Here is a 26,362-nt window from a genome sequence, read left to right as displayed (position 1 = left end):
AAAGTTCAACAGACTACAGAATCCAATTTGTATAAGCAAACACGAAGACAGCAAGCCAGAGAAAGTATCCCAAACAAACCTCGCAAATTTTTTTTCCCAAAGAATGGTGCAAATGTAAGATGTCACACATGAAACCGAAATAGCAATGAATACAGCCCCAACAATTGCAAAAAAGGACGAAAGATAAATATAAAGTGAAATATCAACAAATATACACCGATAACTGTAAGAATGACAAAAGAGCAGGAAAGTACAAAAAATAATTGGACAGAGTGAGGATAGACAAAGAAGGCCAATTGGAATGGCTAAGAAATCAGCTCAACTGGGACAGCGAACGAATCATAATAAATGCCCAACATCAAGGACACTACACCAATGGATTTAAAAAGAAGGCGGGACTAAGCCAGACGGACAAGTGTAGATTCTGCAAGACAGAAACAGAAAGTACAAGTCACCTGCTCTCGGGATGCAAAAACCTATCAGAACAACGTTACATACAACGGCACAACAAAGTATGCAAAGTCATTCATTGGCATATCTGCAAAATGTTTAACATCCCAGTACCAGAAAACTCATGGAAGCACGAACCAAGGGCAATCATTGAAAATGAGGACATCATGCTCACGTACAACCTGATGATTCCATCGAGCGTGAACATATAAAACAAAGGATTACGTCTGGACATTGTACTCAGGAATAAAAAGGAAAAGACAGCATTGCTGACTGAGATATCAGTACCCAGCGATTTTGGCCTAAACAACACAGAAATCAAGAAAATGACCAAATACCAGGACTTAAAAATGAGGTCAAGAGATCTTGGAAGCTGAACAGCATCAAAATTGTAACGGTGATAATTGGAGCAACAGCAATGATAACGAAGAACCTCACTAAAATTAAAAAAAACCATCCCCGGAAATATTACCACAAATGAACTACAACTGGAGGTAATCCGGGGTTCGGTGACGATCCTGAAAAGAGCCGTTGAACAAAACTGGAAAAAGTTGAACAGTTTGGTCCATGAACCGTGATTCCTTAGCGAAGTGGAGATGGATACTTTGGGTCCTGTGAGGACTCCGTTCCACCTCCTGAAACCCGTAATAGAGTTAACAACCAACGACACACACACACACACACACACACACACACACACACACACACACACACACACACACACACACACACACACACACACACACACAAACACACGCAGAGTTGGATAATTCGAGACACCTGGGAGGACTCCGTTCCACCTTCTGAAACCCGCATTTAGAGATAACAACCAACACAACACACTCACACAGACAGTCACACACACACAGTCCCTCACACACAGTCTCTCTCACACACAGTCTCTCTCACACACAGTCTCTCTCACACACAGTCTCTCTCACACACAGTCTCTCTCACACACAGTCTCTCTCACACACAGTCTCTCTCACACACAGTCTCTCTCACACACAGTCTCTCTCACACACAGTCTCTCTCACACACAGTCTCTCTCACACACAGTCTCTCTCACACACAGTCTCTCACACACACACAGTCTCTCACACACACAGTCTCACACACACACAGTCTCACACACACACAGTCTCACACACACACAGTCTCACACACACACAGTCTCACACACACACAGTCTCACACACACACAGTCTCACACACACACAGTCTCACACACACACAGTCTCACACACACACAGTCTCACACACACACAGTCTCACACACACACAGTCTCACACACACAGTCTCACACACACAGTCTCTCACACACAGTCTCACACAAAGTCTCACACACACAGTCTCACACACAGTCTCACACACACAGTCTCACACACACAGTCTCACACACACAGTCTCACACACACAGTCTCACACACACAGTCTCACACACACAGTCTCACACACACAGTCTCACACACACAGTCTCACACACACAGTCTCACACACACAGTCTCACACACACAGTCTCACACACAGTCTCTCACACACAGTCTCACACACAGTCTCACACACACAGTCTCACACACACAGTCTCACACACACAGTCTCACACACACAGTCTCACACACACAGTCTCACACACACAGTCTCACACACACAGTCACACCGGGTGGATGAGCTAATGAGAGAACTGCAGACCTGTTCTTTCAACTTCAGTTGTGGGGAAGGTGTTAGAAATGTTAATTAGGGATCACATGGAGAACCATTTTCAATAAATAAAACAAGAAAGAGCAATCAGAGATTGCAAACCCTCGTCAGGATGTATTTTCAGTGGTCTTTAAGGCTTTTGTGTTAAAACACATATGGCGGCCGAACCACGTGACCGATGACGTCATTATTTTTTTCCTCCACTAATTTATTCCTAGATTATGCTCAAGAAATTTCATCTTGAAAGGATGAAGTTTTGTACTTGTCAAATTTTGACGTCATAATGGAGGCACCCATGACATCATCATTAACAGATGTTATTCCCCATGGAGAGTTCTTTACAATGAGCCATGTATCAATTTTTCTATTCAGCGCTTTCAGAGATAGAGGTGCAAATGTTTTCGGTTTTTCCAAGATGGCGGACGGAACCACGTGACCCCTATGACGTCATAATTTTCATTAAAAAAAAATTCTACAGGTGGAGTTGTACCTATGGTGAAACTTTACTGTCAATCGGACCAACGGTTGCAGAGAAAATCATATTTATTCTGTGTGGACAAACAAACAGACAGACAAACAGACAGACAGACAGACAGACAGACAGAAAGACAAACAAACGGACTCAAATGCAATACCCTCTCCTCAGGCGAGGGTAATACACCAAGCTTACCTTATCATAGTCATATTGAGAGGAGCAGCGAGAGTCGAAAAGCAGGAAGAGTGAGCGAGCACCAGGCACGGTAAATGTGTCACGAAAATGGTAGTTATCTCTTACAGGATGCTCAGTTTCTATCCGTCGACCAAAAGCCCAGGGCTGTGGGATTTTGATTCCATGCAAGAACCTGTCTGGGCTAGAAAATAAATACATTTCAGTAAACAAAAGAGATGTGGTTTTTTTTGTAATCAAAATCTTGGTTCATGGAAGATTGAAGTGATAGCCGAGGATACCAAGGTTATATGCCAAGAGGGGGTAGTAGAACAGGCAGCTGTAACAAAAGTGAGGGAATGAACAAAGAGGAAAAGGAGAAAGAAAAGGAAAGGAACTAGGGTAGGTTGGGTGTTAATGAGGGGAGAAAAATCACAGGTACGAATGTAGCATGGCTTGAGGTGATAGTGCACTGGTGATAGTGCCCATGGAACTTCTAACAAGGAGTAATGTTTCTGAACAGATTCAGGAAGGTTTTCCCCCAAGCAAAGGACACATACAAAAAAATGGACAAAGGAATGCAAATGAGCAGTGAACCTGGATTTCACAAGGAAATTGTTGCTCACAGAGTGCATATGGCTGGGTGAGGACCAATAAACAGTGCAAGCAACAAATGACAATAGTTAATAAAGAAAAGGAAACAAAGGCAAAATGAATCAAACTAGAACGGAACTTGGTGGAGTGCATACCTCTGCCAGACTGAACAGTTTAAGTTTAGTATCCCACTGATGGGTCAGATGTGGATTCGGACGTTAACCACAATCTAATTGGCTTGTACCTGTCACGTAATCAACTCATCCACCGAGTTTTGTCATAACCTGTTCACAACTTTCTTAAATATCATGCTATATATAGTTGTTGGCCCCATCTCTCAATAGTGAAGAATCACTTTTAAAAAATTTTTTTCTTCAATTCTCATGTCTGGATCCAGATCTTCACCACACAATCCTCCCATCTCAACCACGGTCTACCTCTTTTCCTCCTACCTAGTTCCCTCAACCATTCCACTCTCTTTGCCGCTTTGCCATTCTCTCTTCCCTCATCCGCACCAAGTGCCCAGCCCATCCCATTTCACCAATCTCCCCGTCAAGCTCATCTGCACACCAATCGCATCCCTCAGTTCATCTATCATGCTTCTATCCACCCTCTTCACTCCTGCAATCCTCCTGACCCAGTTGTCTCACAAACCTGCAGACTCTGTTGTTGTCTCTCTGTCACTGCCACCGTCTCCAGACCGTAAATGTAGGCCGGCGTTACGCATGACATCAGAACCTTTCCTTTCAATATCCTTGAAAGTTTTCTCTGCTACCCAACCCACATCACCTCCATATTCTCCATGCTCATTTCAGCCCATGGTTCTCAAATGCCTCCTTCCACTCCCTCAGTACTTCCTGCATCTCCCACCCATGCTCCACCACAACAACCACATTGTCCGCATACAATATGCTCCCCAGAATATGTTTCATGTTTACCTTCCTGCTTACCAGCTCCATCACCATGATTGACAGGAGTGGGCCAAGAGCGCTTCCGTGCCTCAAACCGATGTTCACATTTAACTCCTCCGACATCCCAGGACCAACCAAAACTCTTCCCTTTGTTCCCTAGTACATCCCTTCCACCAACCTAAGCTCTGCCTCGAGCACTCCCATCCATCCAAGTGTTGCCATCACTATCTCTCGGGACAGTATCGTAGGTCTTCTCCAGATCCACAAATCCCAATGCCATTGCACCTCCAACCTCTTCTCCACCAGCTGTCTCAGGGTGAACATCCCAGCTGTTATCCCCGTACCCTTTCTAAACCCCCTGCTGCTCTTCTCCGATGTCCTTCTCCACACTCTTCTTTATCCTCACATCCAGGATCTTCTCCAGCACCTTCATGACATGACAAAGGAGCATAATTCCCCTGTACTTCCCCGGATCTTGAACATCCCCCTTCCCCTTCCATATCGGCACAATAAACCCTGTCCTCCAATCCTCCGGAATTTAACCCTCTCTCAAACATACATTAAAATCGTCTTCGTCTAACTGACTCCGACTTCTCCCGCTGGAATTATCATCTCTGTACACACATTATCAATACCATAAATGCCATCAATTTATATAGATTTGTTAATGATCCCATGACAACTTAATTTATTTAATAATAAATATTCGTGTAAATTTGTGGAAACCAAAAAATAAAATAAAATCATGTTATGTACCCTTTAAAAGAATGTTTGTGGTCCTCACCTTTCACGTTGACGTTCTGTTCCCTCCTCACACTCCTGTCTCACATGCAATGAGATCTATAGAGAAATAAAGAGGTTTTACTGAGAATCAACTGTACCACAAGATGTGAATTTCACTTTTCAGGACTCAATACTAAATGTTTTCAAGACACATTTTAACCTGCAAATTTTCATTTGAAATTTACATACTTTAATAAATAAATAACGCAAGATTTATTTTTGGCGTCTGTAAATATAATTGTCTCTAACATCAACAAAACTTTTCTCCACGTTTTTTTCAAAAAGAAAACAATCTGTGCTCCAGCCCAAATAAGGAAACAATACTCCATGAGGTGATGTTTAGTTGTCTTATACAGTTACAAAACAGCCTCAGGAGGTAAATACCTCTACACTCGATAAAGACAAGAAACGGAGTGGGACCAAGGACAGAGCCATGTGGGACACCAGAATTGATGGGGCAAGTGGGAGAAGACCCTCAAATACCACATTCATCTTCTGATTTGTAAGGAAAGCTGAAATTATTGAATGCATCACTACAGATACACCATATGACTAAAGCTTGTGGAGTAGACCCTTGTGCCAAACTTTATCGAAGGCTTTTGAGATATCCAAAGCAACTAATCGAGCTGCACCCTTGAGCGTCAATGCCCTGTTGAAATGATCCGTAATAAAGGATAGCATATCACCTGTAGAGCGCGATTAGGGAAAGCCATACTGGCAATCGGTGATAAGTTCATTGTCCTCCAGAAGGCTGAGAAGTTGTTCATTGATGAAGCATGCAAATACCTTACTTATTACATATATGAAGCAAGCTGATGGAGCCATCGTCACTTGGCTCAGAATGCTCACCAGCACGCTTGAAAAACAGGGGCAACAGAAACCACTTTCCAGGATGAAGGAAATGTCGACGCAGACAAGCACAGATTGTATAGCTTGGCAAAAAGCAATAACAGTTGAAGAAAAACACCTCTGCAATACAATCATAGGGATTGCATCAGGACCAGTCACTTATGAGGCATCTCAGGTACGAATAATTTTGGCAACGTTCTCAGGAGTGATAAATGGAACAGAAATATCAGTCTGTACGAGATGGAAAATCATGAAGAGGGTATCCTTGATCACTGAGGGTAGAATGAGAAACAAAGCGATTTGAAAAGAGGTTAGCCTTATCCAGAGGTGAAGTAACAACCTCAGGTCCATGAAAGAGAGGAGATATAGAAGATTTACAGTGCCCCCACCACCTCGCCCCCCCCCCCACCCCCCATCACTATGCCACTGTGTGTGTACGGGTGTACGTATGTATATATATATATATATATATATATATATATATATATATATATATATATATATATATATATATATATATATATTGTTGCGGATCTCGGGTTACGGCGCTCCCCTTACTGAGGGGGGGTTAATCCCCTTGTCTATTAAGCTGGCCGTCCGAGTCCTAGAAGATATCGCGCTCCTTTGCGGGGTTGAGATTGACCAGGGTGACTGGTCAACAGGTTCCCAGATACCTTTGCCAACCTCTCCGCAAAGCAGGACGATACTTCTGCCCGATCCACGGACAAGATGGAATATTGCCGAGCGGTTTAGCAATCTGAAGCTCGAGCCGTTAGCGGCAGTCTAAACCCGATTATAGCGGTTCCTATATCGCGCCACCGACATTCAATTGGGGACAGGACGCAAGCGATCGGATGAGAGGAACCAAAGTAAAGGAAGAACAAATATAATTTATTAATTATGTATAAGAAACCCGAAGAGGAAATGAAAGAAGGGAATATACAAGAAGAAGAAGCAGTGACACAGGGCAGCCTTAAACAGTCTTATATTATCACACGCCCAGGACAGCACAAACACACTTACACGAATGGGGACTAGCAGGTAGAAGGAGAAGGGTCAAGCAGATGGTTCCAGGCTCCGGGTCCGCCGCGAAGAATAGCAGGCAGCTTCGCGTGTCGTTGGCGCGCGACCGGACCTTATAATTATGCGGGGGACTGGGATGCCGCATACGTAATCTTCTTGCCAACTCTCTCTCGCCCAACGTTCGTATCAGAGGGTACCCCCCCGCAGGTCGCTCCAACAACGTGACAATGAATCGAGCGCTACCCGCGCAGTTCATTCACAATCAGCATCCCCCGGTGCAGTCCGTTACGATCAGCATCCCCCGGCGCAGTCCGTACACAATTGATGGCTCCCTGCGCAGTCCGTCAAAGGGCTTCGCGCTCGCGCTTATATGACCGCGCGTTGGAATCAAGCCGCCTTCATAGGGCTACGCCCACTAACGAGCTCACCTCAGCCCTGGTTGGTCAGCGAGGGCTCACTGGCTCCACCCTTGACGGTTCGTGGGCGAGGCCACACCTCTTCCCATGGCTCCGTCCCTTCTTTCCTCGAGCCGACCGCATGTTCAATGGCGTTTGGAGCGAGTGCTAAGGCAGCGACGTGCTGGATGTCCGTGGTGAACTCCGACACGGCGGAGAGGTGGCGCTGCTGGCGGGCCGACCACGGCTCCGTGACCTTAGCCATTGCGTAGACCAACGGCTTGTGGTCGACGAAAGCCGTGAACGGGCGGCCCTCCAGGAGGTGTCGGAAATGGCGAACGGCCAGGAATAGCCCGAGCAGCTCGCGGTCGAACGTGCTGTAGTTTAACTCGTTCGGCCGGAGTTGCCGGCTGAAAAAAGCGAGTGGCTGCCAAACCCCGTCCACCCATTGCTCATGGACGGCGCCCACCGCGTAGTTGGAGGCGTCCGTAGTGAGGGCGATGGGCGCGTTGAGCACCGGGTGAGCCAGCAGCGTTGCGTCGGCGAGGGCCCGTTTGGCACTGGCGAAGGCCGCGTCCATGGCCGCGGACCAAACAATGTCATGCTTGGCCGGCTTGCCCCGGAGGGCCTCGTAAAGGGGCCGCATGAGCTGAGCAGCGCGGGGCACGAATCGGTGATAAAAATTCACCATGCCGAGGAACTCTTGGAGGGCCTTGATGGAACGGGGACGCGGGAACGTGGTGATGGCCTCGACCTTGGTCGGCAGCGGCAAGGCCCCGGTCTTGGTGATGCGGTGGCCCAAAAAGTCAACGGTCGTCGCGCCGAAGTGGCATTTGACCGGGTTGACAATTAAGCCGTGCTCACTGAGGCGACCGAACAGTGTTCGGAGGTGGAGGAGGTGCTCGGCGCGGGACGTGCTGGCGACGAGGATGTCGTCCAGATAGACGAAAAGAAACGGCAGGTCGCGCAGCACGCCGTCCATCAAGCGCTGGAACGCCTGGGCCGCGTTCTAGAGGCCAAACGGCATCCGCAAAAATTCGAACAGGCCGAACGGCGTGATGACGGCCGTCTTCGGGACGTCGGCCGCCCGGACAGGTACCTGGTGGTAGCCCCGTATCAGGTCAATTTTCGAAAAGATGACCCGTCCCGCCAAACGGGCGGAAAAGTCCTGAATATGCGGGATCGGGTACCTGTCGGGGGTGGTAGCGTCATTGAGACGGCGGTAGTCGTCACACGGGCGCCATCCACCCCCCGGCTTTGGCACGATGTGCAGTGGCGAGGCCCACGCGCTATCGGAGCGCCGCACGATGCCGAGGTGCTCCAACGCGTCGAATTCAGCCTTTGCCACGGCGAGCTTGGCTGGGTCGAGGCGGCGGGCCCTGGCGTAGACCGGCGGGCCCGTAGTGGGTATGTGGTGCTCGATCCCGTGCCGCACCGCGACGGCCGAAAACGTCGGCCGCGTGAGGGCCGGGAATTCCATGAGCAGGCGAGCGAACTCGTTCGTTGCCGGGAGGGCGCACGCCAGTTCGGTCGGCGCGGAGCTGCTCATTGTGCACGCCAGGGAGCTGAAGGTCTCGGCGTGGACAAGGCGACGTCGTTTGACGTCGACCAGCAGCCCGTGCGCGCAGAGGAAGTCGGCGCCCAGCAAAGCCACGGGGACGCTGGCGGTAACAAAAGTCCATTGAAAGCGCTGGCTGCCGAAGCAGAGGGTGACGACGCGTGGGCCGAAAGTGCGTATGGCCGAGCCATTAGCAGCGACCAAAGAGGGGCCGCAAACTGCGTCCAGCCTGTCCTGCTCGGAGGCAGGTATGACGCTCAGTTGGGCGCCGGTGTCGCACAGGAAACGCCGTCCAGACACTTTGTCCCGAATAAACAGCAAGTTGCCCGAGTGGCCGGCGCTCATGGCTGGGAATGAACGCCGGCCCGGCCGTTTCCCGACCTGCCGAAAGTGCACGGGGGCCGGCACGTCCGAGCCTTGTGTCCGAACCTGGCGTGGTAATAACACCACGCCCGGTCAGGTGGAGGCCCCGGCCGTCGTGTCGGAAGCGGGCGGTGCGGCGTGGCGGCCGCCAGTTGCACCGGCAGTTCGGCCTCCAACCGCGCAGGGCGCTCGGGCGTCGTGGGCGTCGCCTCGGACGGCGGCGGGCTCCAGGTAACCGCGCCGATGTGCTGGCCCGCCGAGGAGATCTTATCGGCTTCCCTGGCGAGGGCGCGGGAATCCGTGATCAACGTGCCAGCCAGGGCGAGGCGTACCGGGTTAGGCAGCTGACGGAGGAACAGCTCCCGGAACAGGAATGCCGGAGAGTGCTCGCCGAGCAACGAGAGCATATAGTCCATGCGCTCGGACGGGCGCGTGTCGCCGAGCTCGGGCAGGTCAAGCAGGCGCCGTGCGCGTGCTGCCGGTGAGAGGGCGAAAGCGCCGAGGAGGAGCGTCTTCAGCGCGTCGTATTTGTCAGCAGCCGGCGGGTGCTGGAGGAGGCTCAAGGCGCAGGCCGCGGTGGCGGAACCAAGCGCCGCCACAACATGGTGGAAGCGGGTGTCGTCCGCGGTGATGCCTCGCAGGGCGAACTGGGAGTCCGCCTGGGCGAACCAAACAGCCGCGTGAGCCTCCCAGAAGGTAGGCAGTTTAAGCGTCACTGCCGTATCCATGTCGGTAGGTCACCAATGAAGGAACTGCGCTCCAACGCGAGTTGAAAGAATTGACGCGACCAAAGACGGAATTCGTCCGAGTTGCTTTATTGAAACAAAACAGCTCAGGTATTCTGACAAGCCCGTTTTTCGGGCAACAATATATATACACATTTATGTCGGGAAGTTTGCCCGGCAAAAGCTATACCGGGCATGCCCGGGTATCAAGGGCGAGCCTTGGAAAGGCGAGTCTGGACCTGCCCGGGCGTGTTTGGCTGCGGCCTGGCAAGTCGAGGCTGGGCATGCCCAGGCGCTCTGGGCGAGCACTGGAAAGGCGATAGCGGGCATGCCCGGACGCTCTGGGCGAGCCCTGGAAAGGCGATAGCGGGCATGCCCGGACGCTCTGGGCGAGCCCTGGAAAGGCGATAGCGGGCATGCCCGGACGCTCTGGGCGAGCCCTGGAAAGGCGAGAGCGGGCATGCCCGGGAAAGACGAGACCGGGCGTGCCCGGGAGGTTCGGGCGTGCCCGGGAACAGTGAGTCCGGGCATGCCCGGGAGAGGCGCGTCTGGCCGTGTTCTGGCCGGTGCAAGGCGATTATGTACATCCAGCGGTAACCGCTACAAGGCCATCTGTCAAAAGTTGAAGCTCAACCGAAGGTGGACCTTGTTTACCAGTACTGGTATGTTTACCAGTAAATCCACCAAGGAATGGCTGAAAAGAAAGAAATGGAGGGTTCTGGAATGGCCAAGTCAAAGCCCAGATCTAAATCCCATTGAGATGTTGTGGGGGGATTTGAAACGAGCTGTGCATGCAAGAAACCCCTCAAACATCACACAGCTGAAAGAATTCTGCATGGAGTAGTGGGCAAAAATTTCTCCAGGTCGATGTCAGAGACTGGTAGACAGTTATAAGAAACGCCTACTTGAAGTTGTTTCTGCCAAAGGGGGCAATACCACCTATAAGAGCCAAGGGTGTACTTACTTTTTCCACATGCAAAATTTGCATTTATGTTTATTTAAATAATACAATGGCCGACAAAATGTAAATGTTTCATGATATTTGTGATATTATATTGAAGCGCGGTGTTACGCGCGCTGTTTGTAAACAAGGAGGAAGCGGACAACGCGGGAATTTGTAAGAGTCTTTATTCAAGAGCTCACTGTAACACTGAATTCTCAGGGCTGCGCGCCCCGTGTATATCGTGAGGCCACGCCTCTCTCCCGGGCGTGGCCCACCCCCACTTGGTGTGCGGGGTGATGTCACCACGTCAGTGCTTTCGTGTCCGCCACACACGCCCCCCCAGAATCCCCGCGCACCTGAAGGGCCAGTTTGCGGGGCAAACGGATGACCCGGCCGAAGCGCCCCCTGGCGACCGGCGGCGTCTGGGATGCAGGGATGCCATCTGGGATGCCTCCGGCTGCCCCTGGGATGGGTGCAGGACCGGGGGGCGGCGGGGCTGGGCGGTGCCGGGGGTCCGCCCGCAGGGGGGCGGCCCCGACGCGGGGGTCGGGCCACTGGCGGTGGATGGTCCACGTCGAGGTGGGCCGGCTTGAGGCGGTCCACAGAAACGCGGTCAGGAGCACCGCCGATGTCCAGGGTGAAGTGCTTCACCCCGGTCTCCAGCACGCGGAAAGGCCCGTCGTACGGGGGCCGCAGTGGTGTCCAGTGGGCATCGTGGCGGACGAAGACGTACTCCGCCGTGCGAAGCTCCGGGGCGACGTGCGTCGGTGGGTGCCCGTGGCGTGCCGTTGGCACCGGGGCGGTCTCCTGCAGAGCGGAGCGCTGCTGTGCCGCGGACCATGGTGCCGTGGAGTCGGGGAGGAACTCGCCCAGCACCCGCAGCAGTTGCCCGAAGACAAACTCCGCCGCGGATGCGCGCAGGTCCTCCTTGGGCGCCGTCCGGAGGCCCAGCAGGACCCAGGGGAGCCTGTCGACCCAGCCGCCGTCGCGGAGGGTGGCCCGGAGCGCGGCCTTCAATGAGCGGTGAAATCGCTCACACAGGCCATTAGCCTGGGGGTGGTAGGCCGTGGTTCGGTGCAGCCGGACCCCGAGCCCCTGCGCGACCGCCCCCCAGAGCTCCGAGGTGAACTGGGGGCCGCGGTCGGACGAGATGTCTGAGGGGGCGCCGAACCGGGCGACCCAGGTGGCGATGAAAGCCTGCGCGACGTCCGCCGCCGTCGTCGACGCCAAGGGCACGGCCTCCGGCCACCGGGTGGTGCGGTCCACCATGGTGAGGACATGGGTGAAACCCCGCGAGGGGGGCAGAGGTCCCACCAGGTCCACGTGGACGTGGTCAAACCGGCGTCCCGGCACCGTAAACGGGGCCAACGGGGCCTGGGTGTGCCGGTGCACCTTGGCGCGCTGGCACGCGAGGCACGTCCTGGCCCAGCCGCGGACGGCCTTCCCGAGGCCATGCCAGACGAATTTGTCGGCGATCAACCTTTGGGAGGCCCTCGCGCCCGGGTGGGACAGGCCGTGGGTGGCGTCAAACACCTGGCGCTGCCACAGCCTGCGGGCATGATGGGGTGAGGCCGCCCGAGGGAGACGTCGCACAAGAGGGCCGCGCCCGCGCCGTCGAACGGCACCTCGGTGACGCGGAGGCCCGTGACGGCGGTCCGCAAGGCCTGGACGTCGGGGTCAGCGGCCTGGTCCGCTGCCATCCGGGCATAGTCGATGCCGAGGTGGACTGCGTGGGCGACGGCCCGGGAAAGGCAATCCGCCACCGGGTTGTCCTTCCCAGCGACGTGCCGGATGTCCGTCGTGTACTCGGACACGGCCGAGAGGTGACGCTGCTGCCGGGCCGACCACGGCTCGGTGACCTTGCCCATCGCGAAGATCAGCGGCTTGTGGTCGACGAAGGCCGTAAACGCACGGCCCTCGAGTAGATGGCGGAAGTGCCTGACCGCCAAGTGAAGCCCGAGCAACTCGCGGTCGAAGGTACTGTAACGGCGTTCGGGCGGGCGAAGCTGCCGGCTAAAGAACGCCAGCGGTTGCCAAGCTCCACGCACCCATTGCTCGTGCACCGCGCCCACCGCGTAGTCCGAGGCGTCGGTGGTGAGGGCGATCGGTGCATCGGGCGCCGGGTGCGCGAGCATGGTGGCGTTAGCCAAGGCGAGCTTCGCGCCCGTGAACGCCGCGTCCATCTGCTCGGTCCAGGTAACGTTGCCTTTGCCCGGCTTACCTCGGAGAGCTTCGTGCAGGGGGCGCAGGAGCTGGGCGATACGGGGCAGGAACCGATGGTAAAAGTTCACCATGCCCAGGAACTCCTGCAGCCCCCTGATCGTGCGGGGGCGCGGAAACCCCTTCACCGCCTCCACCTTGGCCGGCAGGGGGACGGCTCCGTGCCTGGTGATGCGGTGCCCCAGAAAATCGATTTCGGCGACGCCGAACCGGCATTTTGCGGCGTTCACAATCAGGCCATGCTGGCCCAGGCGTTCGAAGAGCGTGCGGAGGTGGTGTAGGTGCTCTTCGCGGGACGCGCTGGCGACGAGGATATCGTCCAGGTAGACGTATACAAAATCCAAGTCGCGCAGGACGCTGTCCATCAGCCGCTGGAACGCCTGAGCCGCATTCTTCAGACCGAAGGGCATCTGCAGGAATTCGAAGAGTCCGAACGGCGTGATGACCGCCGTCTTCGGGACGTCCTCCGGCCTGACGGGGACCTGATGGTAGCCGCGTATGAGGTCCACCTTCGAGAAGAAGGACATGCCCACCAAACGGGCAGAAAAGTCCTGAATGTGGGGGACGGGGTAGCGGTCGGGGGTGGTGGCGTCATTGAGACAGCGATAGTCCCCGCATGGTCGCCATCCCCCGCCGGGCTTCGGCACGATGTGCAGCGGCGACGCCCAAGCACTCTCCGAGCGCCGAACGATGCCGAGTCGCTCCAGGGTAGCGAACGCCGCTTTTGCTACCGCCAGCTTCGTCGGCTTGAGGCGGCGTGCCCGGGCGTAGACCGGTGGCCCGACGGTGGGGATGTGATGGGCCACCCCGTGCTTGACGGCCCCCGCCGGGAAGGTGGGCCGCGTGAGGGCCGGGAAGCCGGCGAGGAGGCGGGTGAATTCGTCCGCTGCCGGAAGCGTACAGATCAACGTGGCCGGAACTGAACCGTTCGGCAAGCCGCTTGGCAAGCCGCTCGGTGAGCCGCTCAGTGAGCTGCTCGACGAGCTGGGCAGCGCACAAGCGAGCGAGCTGAACGTCTGGGCCTGGACAAGACGTCTGTGCTTTACGTCGACCAGGAGCCCATTGGCGCACAGGAAGTCCGTGCCGAGCAATGCCATGGGCACGTCGGCGGTGACGAACAACCATCGGAAAACCTGTCCTCCGAACCGCAGAGAGAGGCAGTGTTTTCCGTACGTACGGATGGGCGTCCCGTTCGCGGCAAGCAGCGCGGGGCCCCCACCCGCGGCGTGCTTGTCTGACGTGCCGGCGGGAATGACACTCACCTGCGCTCCCGTGTCGCACAGGTAACGGCGCCCAGAGAAGGTGTCCGTTATGAACAGCAGGCTGCTCGAATGGCCGGCGCTCATTGCCACTATTGAGCACCGGCCCGGGCGTTTCCCGACCTGTTGAAGGAGCATGGCGGATGACACTGTCGAGCCTCGTGGCCGAACTTGGCGTGGAACCAGCACCAGGTGGTGGAGCTGGAGGAGTGCGGCTGGCTCCGCCAGGCCGGTGGAGTTGGCGGTTTTCCCCGCGGTGGCGGTTTTCGCCGCGGCGGTGGGCGGGGCGTGGCGGCGGCCACGAGGTGCGTATCAGCATGCTGCGTATGCTGTGTAAGCTGATGCTGTGGATCAGCATCATCAGCAGCATCAGCCTCGAGGTCCGTGATGGCCGCACCGACTCTCGCCCGCGTGTCCGAAGCCGCGAAGTACCTGTCCGCCTCGGCGGCCAATGCTCGGGGTTCCGTTAGCACGGTCCCGGCCAACGCGAGGCGTACCTGGCTGGAAGTTGGCGACGGAAAAGCGCCCGGAATAGAGAACCAGGGGCTTCGTCGCCCAACAGTGACAGCATATGGTCCATTCGGACCGACGGGCGCGTGTCGCCGAGCTCGGGGAGATCCAGGAGGCGGTCGGCCCGTGCGTCCTCCGTGAGGCCGAACGTGGCTAGGAGCAGCCGCTTGAGTGCCTCGTACTTGTGGCCGTCCGGTGGGTGGCGAAGGACGGACACAACTCGAGCGGCCGTGCCGGGCCCGAGGGAGGCGACGACGTGGCAGTAGCGCGTGTCGTCGTTGGTGAGGCGCCGAAGCTGAAACTGGGCTTTGGCTTGGACGAACCAAACTTCGGCCTGGGCCTCCCAAAATTCGGGAAGTTTAACCGACATCGCGTTGTTGGGCATGGCAATGGCGTCGTGTTTGGAAGGATCGCTACGGCAGATCCAACGTCGAGGGTCACCAGTAAAGCGCGGTGTTACGCGCGGTGTTTGTAAACAAGGAGGAAGCGGACAACGCGGTAATTTGTAAGAGTCTTTATTCAAGAGCTCACTGTAACACTGAACTCTCAGGGCTGCGCGCCCCGTGTATATCGTGAGGCCACGCCTCTCTCCCGGGCGTGGCCCACCCCCACTTGGTGTGCGGGGTGATATCACCACGTCAGTGCTTTCGTGTCCGCCACAATATCACCTTTATCTATCAATATTGTTGAAATGAAGATCAAATAGCTGCATGTTGAAATATGTTGAAAAAGTCAAAACTTTACATGGGGTGTACTTACTTTTTCACGTGACTATATATATATATATTATATATATATATATATATATAATATATATATACATACATACACACTAGCAGAAGTACCCGGCATTGCGGCGTGGGAGGGAGGGAAACGGGGCGAGGGGGAAGGGGAGGGGATGGGAACGGGGGGGAGGGGAGGAGAGGGGGAGGAGGGAGGGGGAAGGGAAGGGAGGGGGAGGGGAGGGGAGAGGAGGGGGAGGGGAGGGGGAGGGGGAGGGGAGGGGGAGGGGAGGGGGAGGGGAGGGGGAGGGGGGAGGAGGATGAGGGGAGGGGGGAGGTGGGGGAAGGGGGAGGGTAAGAGTGGAAGGGGGGAGGGTAAGGGGAGAAGGGGAGGGGGCAAGGGAGGGGGTAGGGTGTAGGGGAGGGGAAAGGGGAGTGGGTAGGGTGTAGGGAAAGGGAGGGGGTAGGGTGGAGGGAGAAGGGAGGAAGAAGGGGAAGGGGAGGATGGAGGGTGGGAGGGGAGGGGAGGGAGGGGGAGGGGAGGGGAGGGAGGGGAAGGGTAGGGGGAGGGGGAGGAGGAGGGGGAGGGGAGGGGGAGGAGGGGAGGGGAGGGGGAGGAGGGAGTGGAGGGGAGGAGGGGAGGGGAGGGGGAGGTGGGGGAGGGGGGTGGGGAAGGGGGAGGGTAAGGGTGGAAGGGGAGGGTAAGGGGTGAAGGAGAGGGGGAAAGGGGAGGGGTAGGGTGTAGGGGAAGGAGGGGTAGGGTGGAGGGGAAGGGAGGGGGAAGGGGAAGGGGGAGGGGAGGATGGAGGGGGGAGGGGGAGGGGAGGGGAGGGGAACGGGGGAGAGGGGGAGGGGAGGGGGGAGGGGTAGGGGAGGGGTGGTGGGAGGGGAGGGGAGTGGAGGGGGAGGGAGGAAGAGGAAGGGGGAGGGGAGGGTGAGGAGGGGGAGGGGAGGGGGAGGTGGGGAAAGGGAGGGGGAGGGTAAGTGGGGAAGGGGGAGGATAGTGGGAAGGGGAGGGGGAAAGGGGAGGGGGAAAGGGGAGGGGAAGGGAGGGGGTAGGGTGGAGGGGGAAGGGAGTGGGAAGAGGAAGGGGGGGGAGGGAGGATGGAGGGGGGAGGGGAGGGAGAGGGGGGAGGGGAAGGGGGGGAAGGGGGAGGATGAGGGGGGAGGACGGAAGGTGGAGGGGAGGGGAGGGAGAGGGGGGAGGGAAGGGGGAGCAAGAGGGGGAGGGAAGGGGGAGCAAGAGGGGGAGGGGAGGGGGAGGGAGAGGGGGGAGGGGGAGGAGAGGGGGGAGGGGGAGGGGAGGGAGAGGGGGGAGGGGGAATGGGAGGAGAGGGGGAGGGGGAATGGGAGGGAGAGGGGGAGGGGGAAGGGAGGGAGAGGGGGGAGGGAGAGGGGGAGGGAGAGGGGGGAGGGAGAGGGGGAGGGGGAGGGGGAGGGGGAGGGGGGGGGAGGGGGAGGGTGAGGGGGGAGGGGGAGAGGGGGAAGGTGAGGGGGAGGAGAGGGGGGAGGGGGAGGGGAGGAAGGGGAGGGCCAGTCAACAATGACGTTGCAGTTCTCATGGTAGGAGAGCAGCACAACAATCGTGACATCGTCCAGCATCTTCGTGACAACAGCACAAAGCGGCTTTTGGAGACTCACCGATCCTGTGACGCCCTCCAGTACCGGCGTTGCCGGGCGGGGGACGGGAGACCCATACATTCTCAACCCGTACATTCGCCCTCTCGACTCAAGCTCACTCGGACAAAAGCCTCGCACAAATTACACCGTGAAGGCCCAATGGCCATGTCTATGCCACAAATCAAGTACATGAGCGAGTCTGGCACACTGAATTGAAAATATATAGAACGCTCATACTCCGTGAAAAGTGTAGCCGCCGTGTCGCCATCTTGGTTCGCACGACTCGACCAACTCGCTTCGCGGATCTCGTTTTGTTTTGAACGTGTCCCAGATTTTAAAAGCCAGACAACTGTTAAAATGCCATTTTGAGCGGCAATAAACTGCTCCAATCGGTTACAGAAGGGTTGTGGAAAGACGTTTCACAGCTGTTTCAAAGACGTTTAATTCATATCGCACAAAATCGACACAAAACACGATCACACAAAAGGTGAAAAAACGCAATTGCTTTTCGCTCTGAATTACGTGCAAACGTGTGACGGAAATCACCATCGCCCAGCATCGAGTGCCAACCAAGATGGCGCCCGGTAGCTGCATCTCCACCTATGTGGTGTGAATGGCAATGGTCATTGATTCGATATATTTTCCGTTCAATGGTCTGGCGGCGGGGATGGAACATCACGTGATCGCTCTGAGCGAATCAGCGAGCTGCTCTGGCACATGCTGAGATTCCGTGTATAATGTTCCTCGCTGAAATGCGCTGAGGTAAATATGAATAAAAAATAGGGATTTCGTCAAATATTTTTAGGAAGGCCATGTTCGTCCCCGGCTCAATGGCCATGTCTATGCCAAATATCAAGCACGTGAGCCTCTCCGTTTAGGAGTCTATCGGTAACATTACACACACACACACACACACACACACACACACACACACACACACACACACACACACACACACAAACTGTTTTATACATATATATATATATATATATATATATATATATATATATATATATATATATATATATATATTGTTGCGGATATGAGGATTGCATTTTTTTGATTGTGTGTATTGTGGTGATGAACATTGTTGAATATGGCCCCTCCTGCCTCCAGAGTTGTGTAAAGGTAAAAAGGGCGTCTCGGTAGTTATTCCATGAAACACCACATTGAAGGACACGATAAAACCCTTGTTCAGTAGCTTATATCTTATTATGTGTTTTAGAGTAAGGCCTTGTCTTCCATTAGAATGACACTCCATTGCACCGAATCAATTAAGAATAGCTCCCCTTCAATAATTCCATTTCCCAGCCAAACTCTCCATCTGTGGGTAAAGCAGTTCACAAGCGTGGGGTGCACGCCCTCTCAATTCGCTGCTATAGTGAATATGTGCTCCGTGCTCTGTTTGAACAGGAGGGGCGGGGTCGCCAGGGAGAGGCAAGCCCAGGGCGCGCCACGAAGGGCGGGGCTGTGCAGCCCCATGCCCAAATAAGGAAACAAGCCCGTGGCTCGCCACGAGGGGCGTGCCGTCGGCGCGATGCCCAAATAAGGAGACAAGCCCGTGGGATTACCATACAAGGTCACGAAACAGAGCACGAGAGAGAGGGCGGTACCGAAACCAAAAAAGGGCGTGTCAGTCCCGCGCTGGAGAGAAGTGAGAGAAAGGAAATACGAGCTGAGCTGCGTGGAGAGGTACACGACAAAGAGAGGGTCCAAGAGAAAGCAGAGGAACTTTTACGAACGAGTTGCAAAGAGATACGGCAGATGAGTCCAGCCCCGTTTCAACCAGCCGCGTGAAGCCCTGACGGGGCAGCGAGTGACCCTGCCGGCGTGCGCTGTAAAGCCGAATACCAGGAGCTGCCGGCGTGCGCTGTAAAGCGGATTACAAGGAGCTGCCGGCTCCCCGCTTCCCGCCCGGAGTGGACCTGCTCGCTGTGCCCTGTGATCCCACCTGCTCATCCTTTCCAGCCATTCCTGCCTGCAAGTTCCCCATTTACGTACGTGAGTTTGTTTTGTTCGTGCTGTCCTGAGTAGTAACTAAGTCTGTATAAGCTAGTAATTTTCACTGTGTCACCTGCGTTTTCATGTCCGCTGTAAATACCCGTGACTGCTCTTTTTGCTTATGTGTGTAAATAATAATAAACCCCGTTACTCTTCTGTACGTCTTCTTCTTCCTCTTTGCATTCGTCGTCTTAGTCTTTTCCACATTGAGTATCTGTGGCGCGATACGGCCAACGTTTGGGTGAATCGGGTTTAGTCGGGGAACAACTGTTCGGTCGCGGAGCCTTCGCTCGGCAAACAACATCCTTAACCGCGTACCGTAACAATATATATATATATATGTACACAGGGTGAGTCAAAAGTAGCGCCCGATTTCTGTTTATATATATATATATATATACTGTATATATATATATATATATATATATATATATATATATATATATATATATATATATATATATATATATATATATATATATATATATATATATATATATATATATATATATATATATATATATACTGTATATATATATTGTTACAGATACGACTTTGATGGTATGGTGGGCCGAGCGGGATGGCCGCCGTATCCGTACAAGTTACCCGATTGTGCCCGAATGTTGACTAATCGCGCTACGCTGGCTCAATAGGAAAGAGAAGACACCCGGCTGGGTTACAATCACACAATACGACACCAGGGGTTCAGTTCTCAAGACCTCCGGAGGAGGTTATATTAAGGCGGAAAAGGTTAGATTACAGGGACAAGAGGGAAACATAGGAAGGTGGGCACTTAGACACAACCTTATATTAACCCTAGACAGACCACAGAGAAACAGGACAAAAACTGACTCACACGGGGATTGATGACAAGGAAAGCGGGTATTTGATGGCCAGCACAAGGTGCACCTTGTGCTCAGGGACAGGATGGCGCGGCCCAACAGATGCAGGAGGTCTCTCAGCGCTCGTGGGTCGCGACTTTGGTGGAGATGCCGGGGAGGTCGCTCAGCGCTCGGGAGGGTGGCGTCTTGTCTTTCCAAGCTCGGGGCGCATCTGACGTCACGTCCGGCGCGGGGCCGCGTATATCCGGCGGGGAGTGACACGCCCTCGGCTCGTTAGCGCCGCCCCAGATGGCATCGGCCCATGGCTTCTCATTGGGTGCGGGGGTTACCGGCTCCGCCCTTGACGAGGGGCCGACAGGGAGCCCCCTTCTGGGTAACCCCGTCGAGCACATGTTCAATGGCGGCCAACCGAGCCGGAGTGAGGACGCAAAGCCGCTGTTGTTGTGGTTGTTGTTGGAGCTTGAGATGATGGGAAGAGATGCGGGGAGGTATGGGAAGGTCCTAAACTCCTACTGGTGCCATATCATCACATTCTGGTGCAACGAAGAGTCATAATTAATGGAAACGAGGCCTTAACTGACATAGACTAAGAATAACTAGGAAGATGTCCGAAAGTTGTCTACGTGTGGTGCGGGGGACCTGGGCACGACATTTAATGGGGGAATGAAGGGGAAGATCGGCTCTAATGGGTGTTGTTTACAGACAATGGGACTAGGGAATGGGGTAAGGGGAGAGTTGGGGAGTATCGGAGAAAATAGGGGAATATTTACAAGCGGATATGGAGGCCAAATTCCATATTCGCAACATTGCACCCTTCTCTACCCTCGGGGCGTCCCGACCCGATAAATTTTTACCTACTTTAGTGTGGCACGCAATGTAGTTCCCTCTACTATTAACTCTACCCTGAGTGCGACAGTTTTACAGATATTCACAAATGAGTAAATATGTCCCCCTGCGACGTTGCACCCTTCTCCTCACAGAAACACACCCACAGGATAACCGAATCCGGAAAGAATTCTCAAACTAAACATACAGCCGGTAGGGAGCATTATTTACAAGACTACGCTGATATTTACACTACGATCCAGGACCTGTCTTTGGAGGAACACATGCAGATGTTATGCATAGAGAGAGCGCGCTTGCCAACATCGATACACCAACCCACGAGTGCTCTGTGGCCGACGGCCTTTAATAACGTGCAGAGCACCCTGTCCCAGCATCAAAAGCACCACCCCACCACCAATCGGTGCAGTCACCATTGTTCATTGGAATAAAAATAACTTCAACAACCCCTAACCCTGCAGGTGTCTCTTGCTCTTCTTGTGGTGCACTTGGTGGTTAACTAAAAGTGGTTCACCTGTATGGCATAGGTGCCACGTTGACCCATAGGTCCATCCCCGGGTGGTGCTTGGCCGCAAACGAACTGCGGTCCATTGTGGGTGGCCACAAACATTGCGGTCCATATGGTGTACCGATCCAGGCAGCGAACAGCGAAAGTGCAGGCCCACAACTGCGTCGCCAGCACCTCTCTCTCCTCTCTCTCTACCCCAAAGCCAGATCCTCGGAGGTGGGAGACAAAAACAAGACAAGTGAGCAAGGTGGTAAGGGCGCAAAAGTGCACGCAATGCAAGGTGATGCACACTGGGGGCACATGGGAACCAGGTGAGACAGGTACGTTCCTACCGTACGCCCCCCCCACCAGGTAACCTACATGGCCCCTCCCTTACCCCTTACTGTATCAACAAAACACAACACTACCCATAAACATCTACTTTACAAATCCACAAACATCCCTACTGTCTTCCCCGTTCCTCCCATATACCAAATTCGTCTTCTCTCCCTCCTAACCAATCAAATTTGCCATTTTCAACTCTCATCAAAATTTGCCATTTTCAACTCAACATCAAAATTTGCCATCACCAATTCATCATCAGTCCCTCCTAGGGAGGGAGAGATGGAATCACCCCAATGTCTCATCCACGTCGTGATGCGTCTCACAAATCCAACAGCAATTCTCATTTCTGCAACACAACCAAAGAAAACACAGGTGTGGAGTCATCATCATCACCACAGGCAAGTGGCTGCGCATGGTGCGACAGGTTCATCAATCCTAACTATCTCCTAAATGACTTTAACAACTTTACACTACCCGGGGTCTTCCTCCGGCCAACCCATTGGCCCTCTTACACTATGGGTTCTAAAAACCAATTCCCATTGGCCAAACTGTGGTGCTCTTCAATTTGGGGTCTCACTCCCCCGATTCATCTCCCGGTGCCCTCGTACAATTTCTGGGCTGCGACGTGTACCTCTCCCAGTGGGTCTACCCACCTGCACACCTCCACCACTGCAGTTGCCTCCGAGCTTACCTGCTCCTTACCCTAACCTAACTACCTGGGGAAGGCCCTCTGGCGCTCTCCCCACTCGGTGCCCTCTCTGGCACTGGGCTACCCGATCCACACCCGGGATCCTCAGGCACCCACTCACAACTACCGGCTCCCAGAGCCCACCTGCGGCCTCACCTGGCCGACATCCTCACAGTGGTGGAGTGCCCAACCAACTACACACACTAACAGGCTACACACCCAGCCATTTCCACAACACTAATGCACCCATCCACAATACCATTCTGCAACCACACCACAAATGCCAATATCCAACCACAATTTACCTGTACCCTCTACCTAACACTTACACTACCCGCCCCGGGTATCCGTGATAGGGGTCCACTCTTCCCCCATCCACACCTTCGCACCATGCACACCACTCCGTACCACTTACTCCACTCTCTCCACACACCTGTACTTGCACACCTGTGCTCTCACACCTGGTGCCACCTGCACCCTTCTCTCCCCAAGCGCATTCGCGCTGATCCACAACACTCATTACTCACACACTGCTCCACACACCTGTCCAGTTGCACACCTGTGCAATCACACCTGTTCAATTGCACACCTGTGCAATCACACCTGTTCAATTCTCACTCACACGGCATCATCTCAGCTAACTACTCCCTTCTGAAACTTGCGCTTCCCAGTCGTCCCTTTAAACTATTGCGCTCCCACGTCATTATCATCCATACTAATCTACCTGCGTCCCCACTACAGGTATCAGTCACTAACTAAACTTAACGTTACCTAATGTCATCTTCGCTAGATCCCTACACACCATATCCTAACCCACCCGGGCTAGTTTTCACTGCCATACACCCCATAATCTATTGCTCCTTTGCCCCCCACCTGTGAGGGATGGTGGATTTGCCATCCCACCACATCGGGGGTCTCTCACTACCAATTTCGCACATCAAATTGCAACAAATTAAAAATTTGCCAATCACTGCCCATCATCTGCCAATCACTACTGCCAATCCTTTGCCAATCATCAAATTTTGTTTTTCTCTAATTTTGGGTCCAAAACACTAACCTCATCACCCAGTCGACTCACTAATACCTCTCGGTGCGCCACTCCCTGTCCAAAGCCCGGCTTCGTGAAGCCAAGCAATGGATGCTGGTTGTTTTGTGCCAGCGGCTGGATGCATCCCGCATTCGGTGCAGGGACGGGGGCTTACCCGGGCCGAGATCCCACGCATCACCTCGGCGTGGAGCCATCCAATGCCCCGATCTCGACCTGCCGGCACGTCTCAACAAAACGTGGTCGCCATGACGACCCTTTCTATCGGGCTGCCAGCTCCGCCTAGTGGAGCCTGGACGCGGCCGTTCAAAGCGAGGCCCGGCACGCACCGAGGGCCTGCTTCGGCTAAAAGTCGCTCTAACCTCTAACCCGTGTAACGTCGATGCTTCACCTGGACGCTTACACCCCGCAGCCCGTTCCTTGCTCACACATCCAGCTGTGCCCATGCTCCTCGTACCGTTCCTTACACACCCAGGCACACCCATTCCACTCACAGCCTTGGTCACACACCTGACCACCGAACACTTTGGCACACATTCGTTGGTAGCACACCTCACCAAAACACCTCTTCGCGCCCCCTCCTCTGTCACCTCCTCTGTGACAATCACAGGTGTGCTCTCATTCGCACACCCAACCACGTGCCTCACCACCAATTCCAGCGTGCATTCCCACTCACGCTCTACCATTCCAGGTGTGCATCCTTCCATCCCAGGTGTACATCCTCGCTCACCTGTCACAACTAACTCACGCTCCATGTCACTCTCACTACTTTCACCTCCATTCTTGACAGCGCACTCACCCTTACTCTTGACAGCGCACTCTTTCCTCAGGCACCTGTCCGTTACACACCTTTCTCGCGCACACTCTCCCGTTACACCCTCTGTAACACTCACCACAGGTGGACACTCTTCCTTACTTCTGACAGCGCACTCTTTCCTCATGCACCTGTCCGTCACACACCTTTCTCGCGCACACTCCTGCGCACACTCTCCCGTCACACCCTCTGTAACACTCACCACACCACGCTTCCATGTGCTCCCTCGCACACGCGCTACGACCGACTCACTCTCGCCAGCACACTCACTCCTTGGCACGCACTTTTTCCTCACACACCCCAGAGTCGGACTTTCTTGCACACCTCCTTTTTCGCACACCAGACCTGTCGCACACCTCACCAACGGCCTTTCACGAACACCCGGGTCCAAACCAATCCCCAAGCTTTTTAAATCCCCTGGCGCATCATACGCACGACCATATTGGTCACCACTTACACCGGGTCCTCTTCCTCTTCGCTTCTCCTCCATCACCTGCGAATCCCTCATCCGGTTAATGAGCACGTCATCACGATCCAAACACAGACTTTGGACCAATTCTTTTATCTCCTCTTTTATTTCTTTCTTATCCCCTCTCCGTCGCTTCTTAATTTCGCTCATCCCTTCTTCCACTTCTTCTAATTTGTGCTTCACCTCTTTTATTCCCCGGTACGTCTCCTCAAGCTCGTCCTCCAAGGCTACCTTGACCGTTTCCATGTGCGTCCTCACCTGCCGGTCCTTCGTCTCCATTACCTCTATCACCTCGTCCAACCTCGTTGTCAGTCCCTCACGTACCATCTGACATTCCCTCTTTGTCGCTATCAAGTCGTTTTTAATTTCTTTTTGTGTCGCCTTTAAACCTCCTAATACCGCAGTGTTCCTTTGAACCTGCTCCACTAACTCCGTCTGTCCCACCGTCAGCTGCTCCACCTCCTGCGTCAGGTCCTCTATGCCCCCTTGTAACTTTACAGTCCCCTTTCTCACCTCCTTTTCCATGTGCTCCTCACAGTGCCTCACCTCCTCGCGCACTCCTCCGACCTCCTCACTCACTCCTCTTCTGATCTCCTCTCCCATCACTTGCATCTCCTGCCCAGATGCCACCCTCATCTGCTCCATTTCCTCCCTGTGAGCATCCAGTTTGGTTTCTACCCCCATTCTGACCCCCTCTATCTGCTGCCCCATTTGGTTAACTTCCCTTTCCGCTTGGTCCCTCATGTCCCTCAATTTGCCTTCCATGGTGTTTTCTAACCCCTCTAACCCTTTTTGCATCCCTTCCATTTGATTCTCTTGAGCGGCCATTCTGTTTTCTACCCCCGTTAACCCCTCCTGTATTTCCCCTAATCTATCGTCTAATTTCCCAAATTTCATGTCTAATCCCTTAAAATTATTGTCTAATCCCTTAAAATTATTGTCTAATCCCTCACTGGTACCCCTCGCTTCGTCCCTCATTACCCCCAATTGCTCACTCCGAGCCCTCGCTTCGTCCCTCATTACCCCCAATTGCTCACTCCGAGCCCTCGCTTCGTCCCTCATTACCCCCATTTGGTTTCCCATTACCCCCATTTGGCCCTCCAATCGCTCACCCTGAGCATCCATCCGGTTCCCCATTACCCCCAATTGGTTACTCTGCAGTTTGAGGGACGCCTGCATTTGCGCCATAAATTGCTCCATGAGGACCTGCATCTGGGCCATCCCTCCCACTTGTGCAGCGGGTGCGGCCCACGTAGCTATGTGCGAGGCGCCATTTCGCGCGTCTGCTACCCCCGCTGTTTCGCTCTCCTCACGTGTCTCAATTTGGTCCTGGACCGACCCTGCTTCACTCTCCCCTACCGGACCCCAGCCGTCTTGATCCGCCATAGCGCGACTTTCAAAATTCGAGTTTCGTAAAACAAATTCGAAATTTCGCCGTTATACTTTCGTCGAGCGCAGTACCCGCGCTCCGGGTCGATTTTGTCGAGCGCCGTACGCGCTCCGGATCGATTTTGTCGAGCGCAGTACGCGCTCCGGATCGATTTTCCCTCCCAAA

At 54.3% G+C, this 26,362-nt stretch overlaps 1 protein-coding gene across 1 annotated transcript in view; it reads right to left on the bottom strand.

The window, feature by feature from the left end:
• LOC137429479 (putative E3 ubiquitin-protein ligase HECTD4) overlaps window positions 1–26,362 on the bottom strand; it is a 224,760-nt gene that overhangs the window by 90,812 nt on the left and 107,586 nt on the right. Inside the window, exons 19-20 of the mRNA XM_078781093.1 lie at window positions 5,088–5,143; window positions 2,823–3,003 (exon numbers count right to left, since the gene is read on the bottom strand). Of these exons, the coding sequence (XP_078637219.1) occupies window positions 2,823–3,003; window positions 5,088–5,143 (237 nt within the window). The remainder of the gene's footprint in view (window positions 1–2,822; window positions 3,004–5,087; window positions 5,144–26,362) is intronic.

This window comes from Myxine glutinosa, chromosome 6 (genome assembly GCF_964187855.1).
Source record: "Myxine glutinosa chromosome 6, kmMyxGlut1.1, whole genome shotgun sequence".
Classification (NCBI taxonomy): domain Eukaryota; kingdom Metazoa; phylum Chordata; class Myxini; order Myxiniformes; family Myxinidae; genus Myxine; species Myxine glutinosa.
This window is presented reverse-complemented; position numbering and strand designations above follow the sequence as displayed.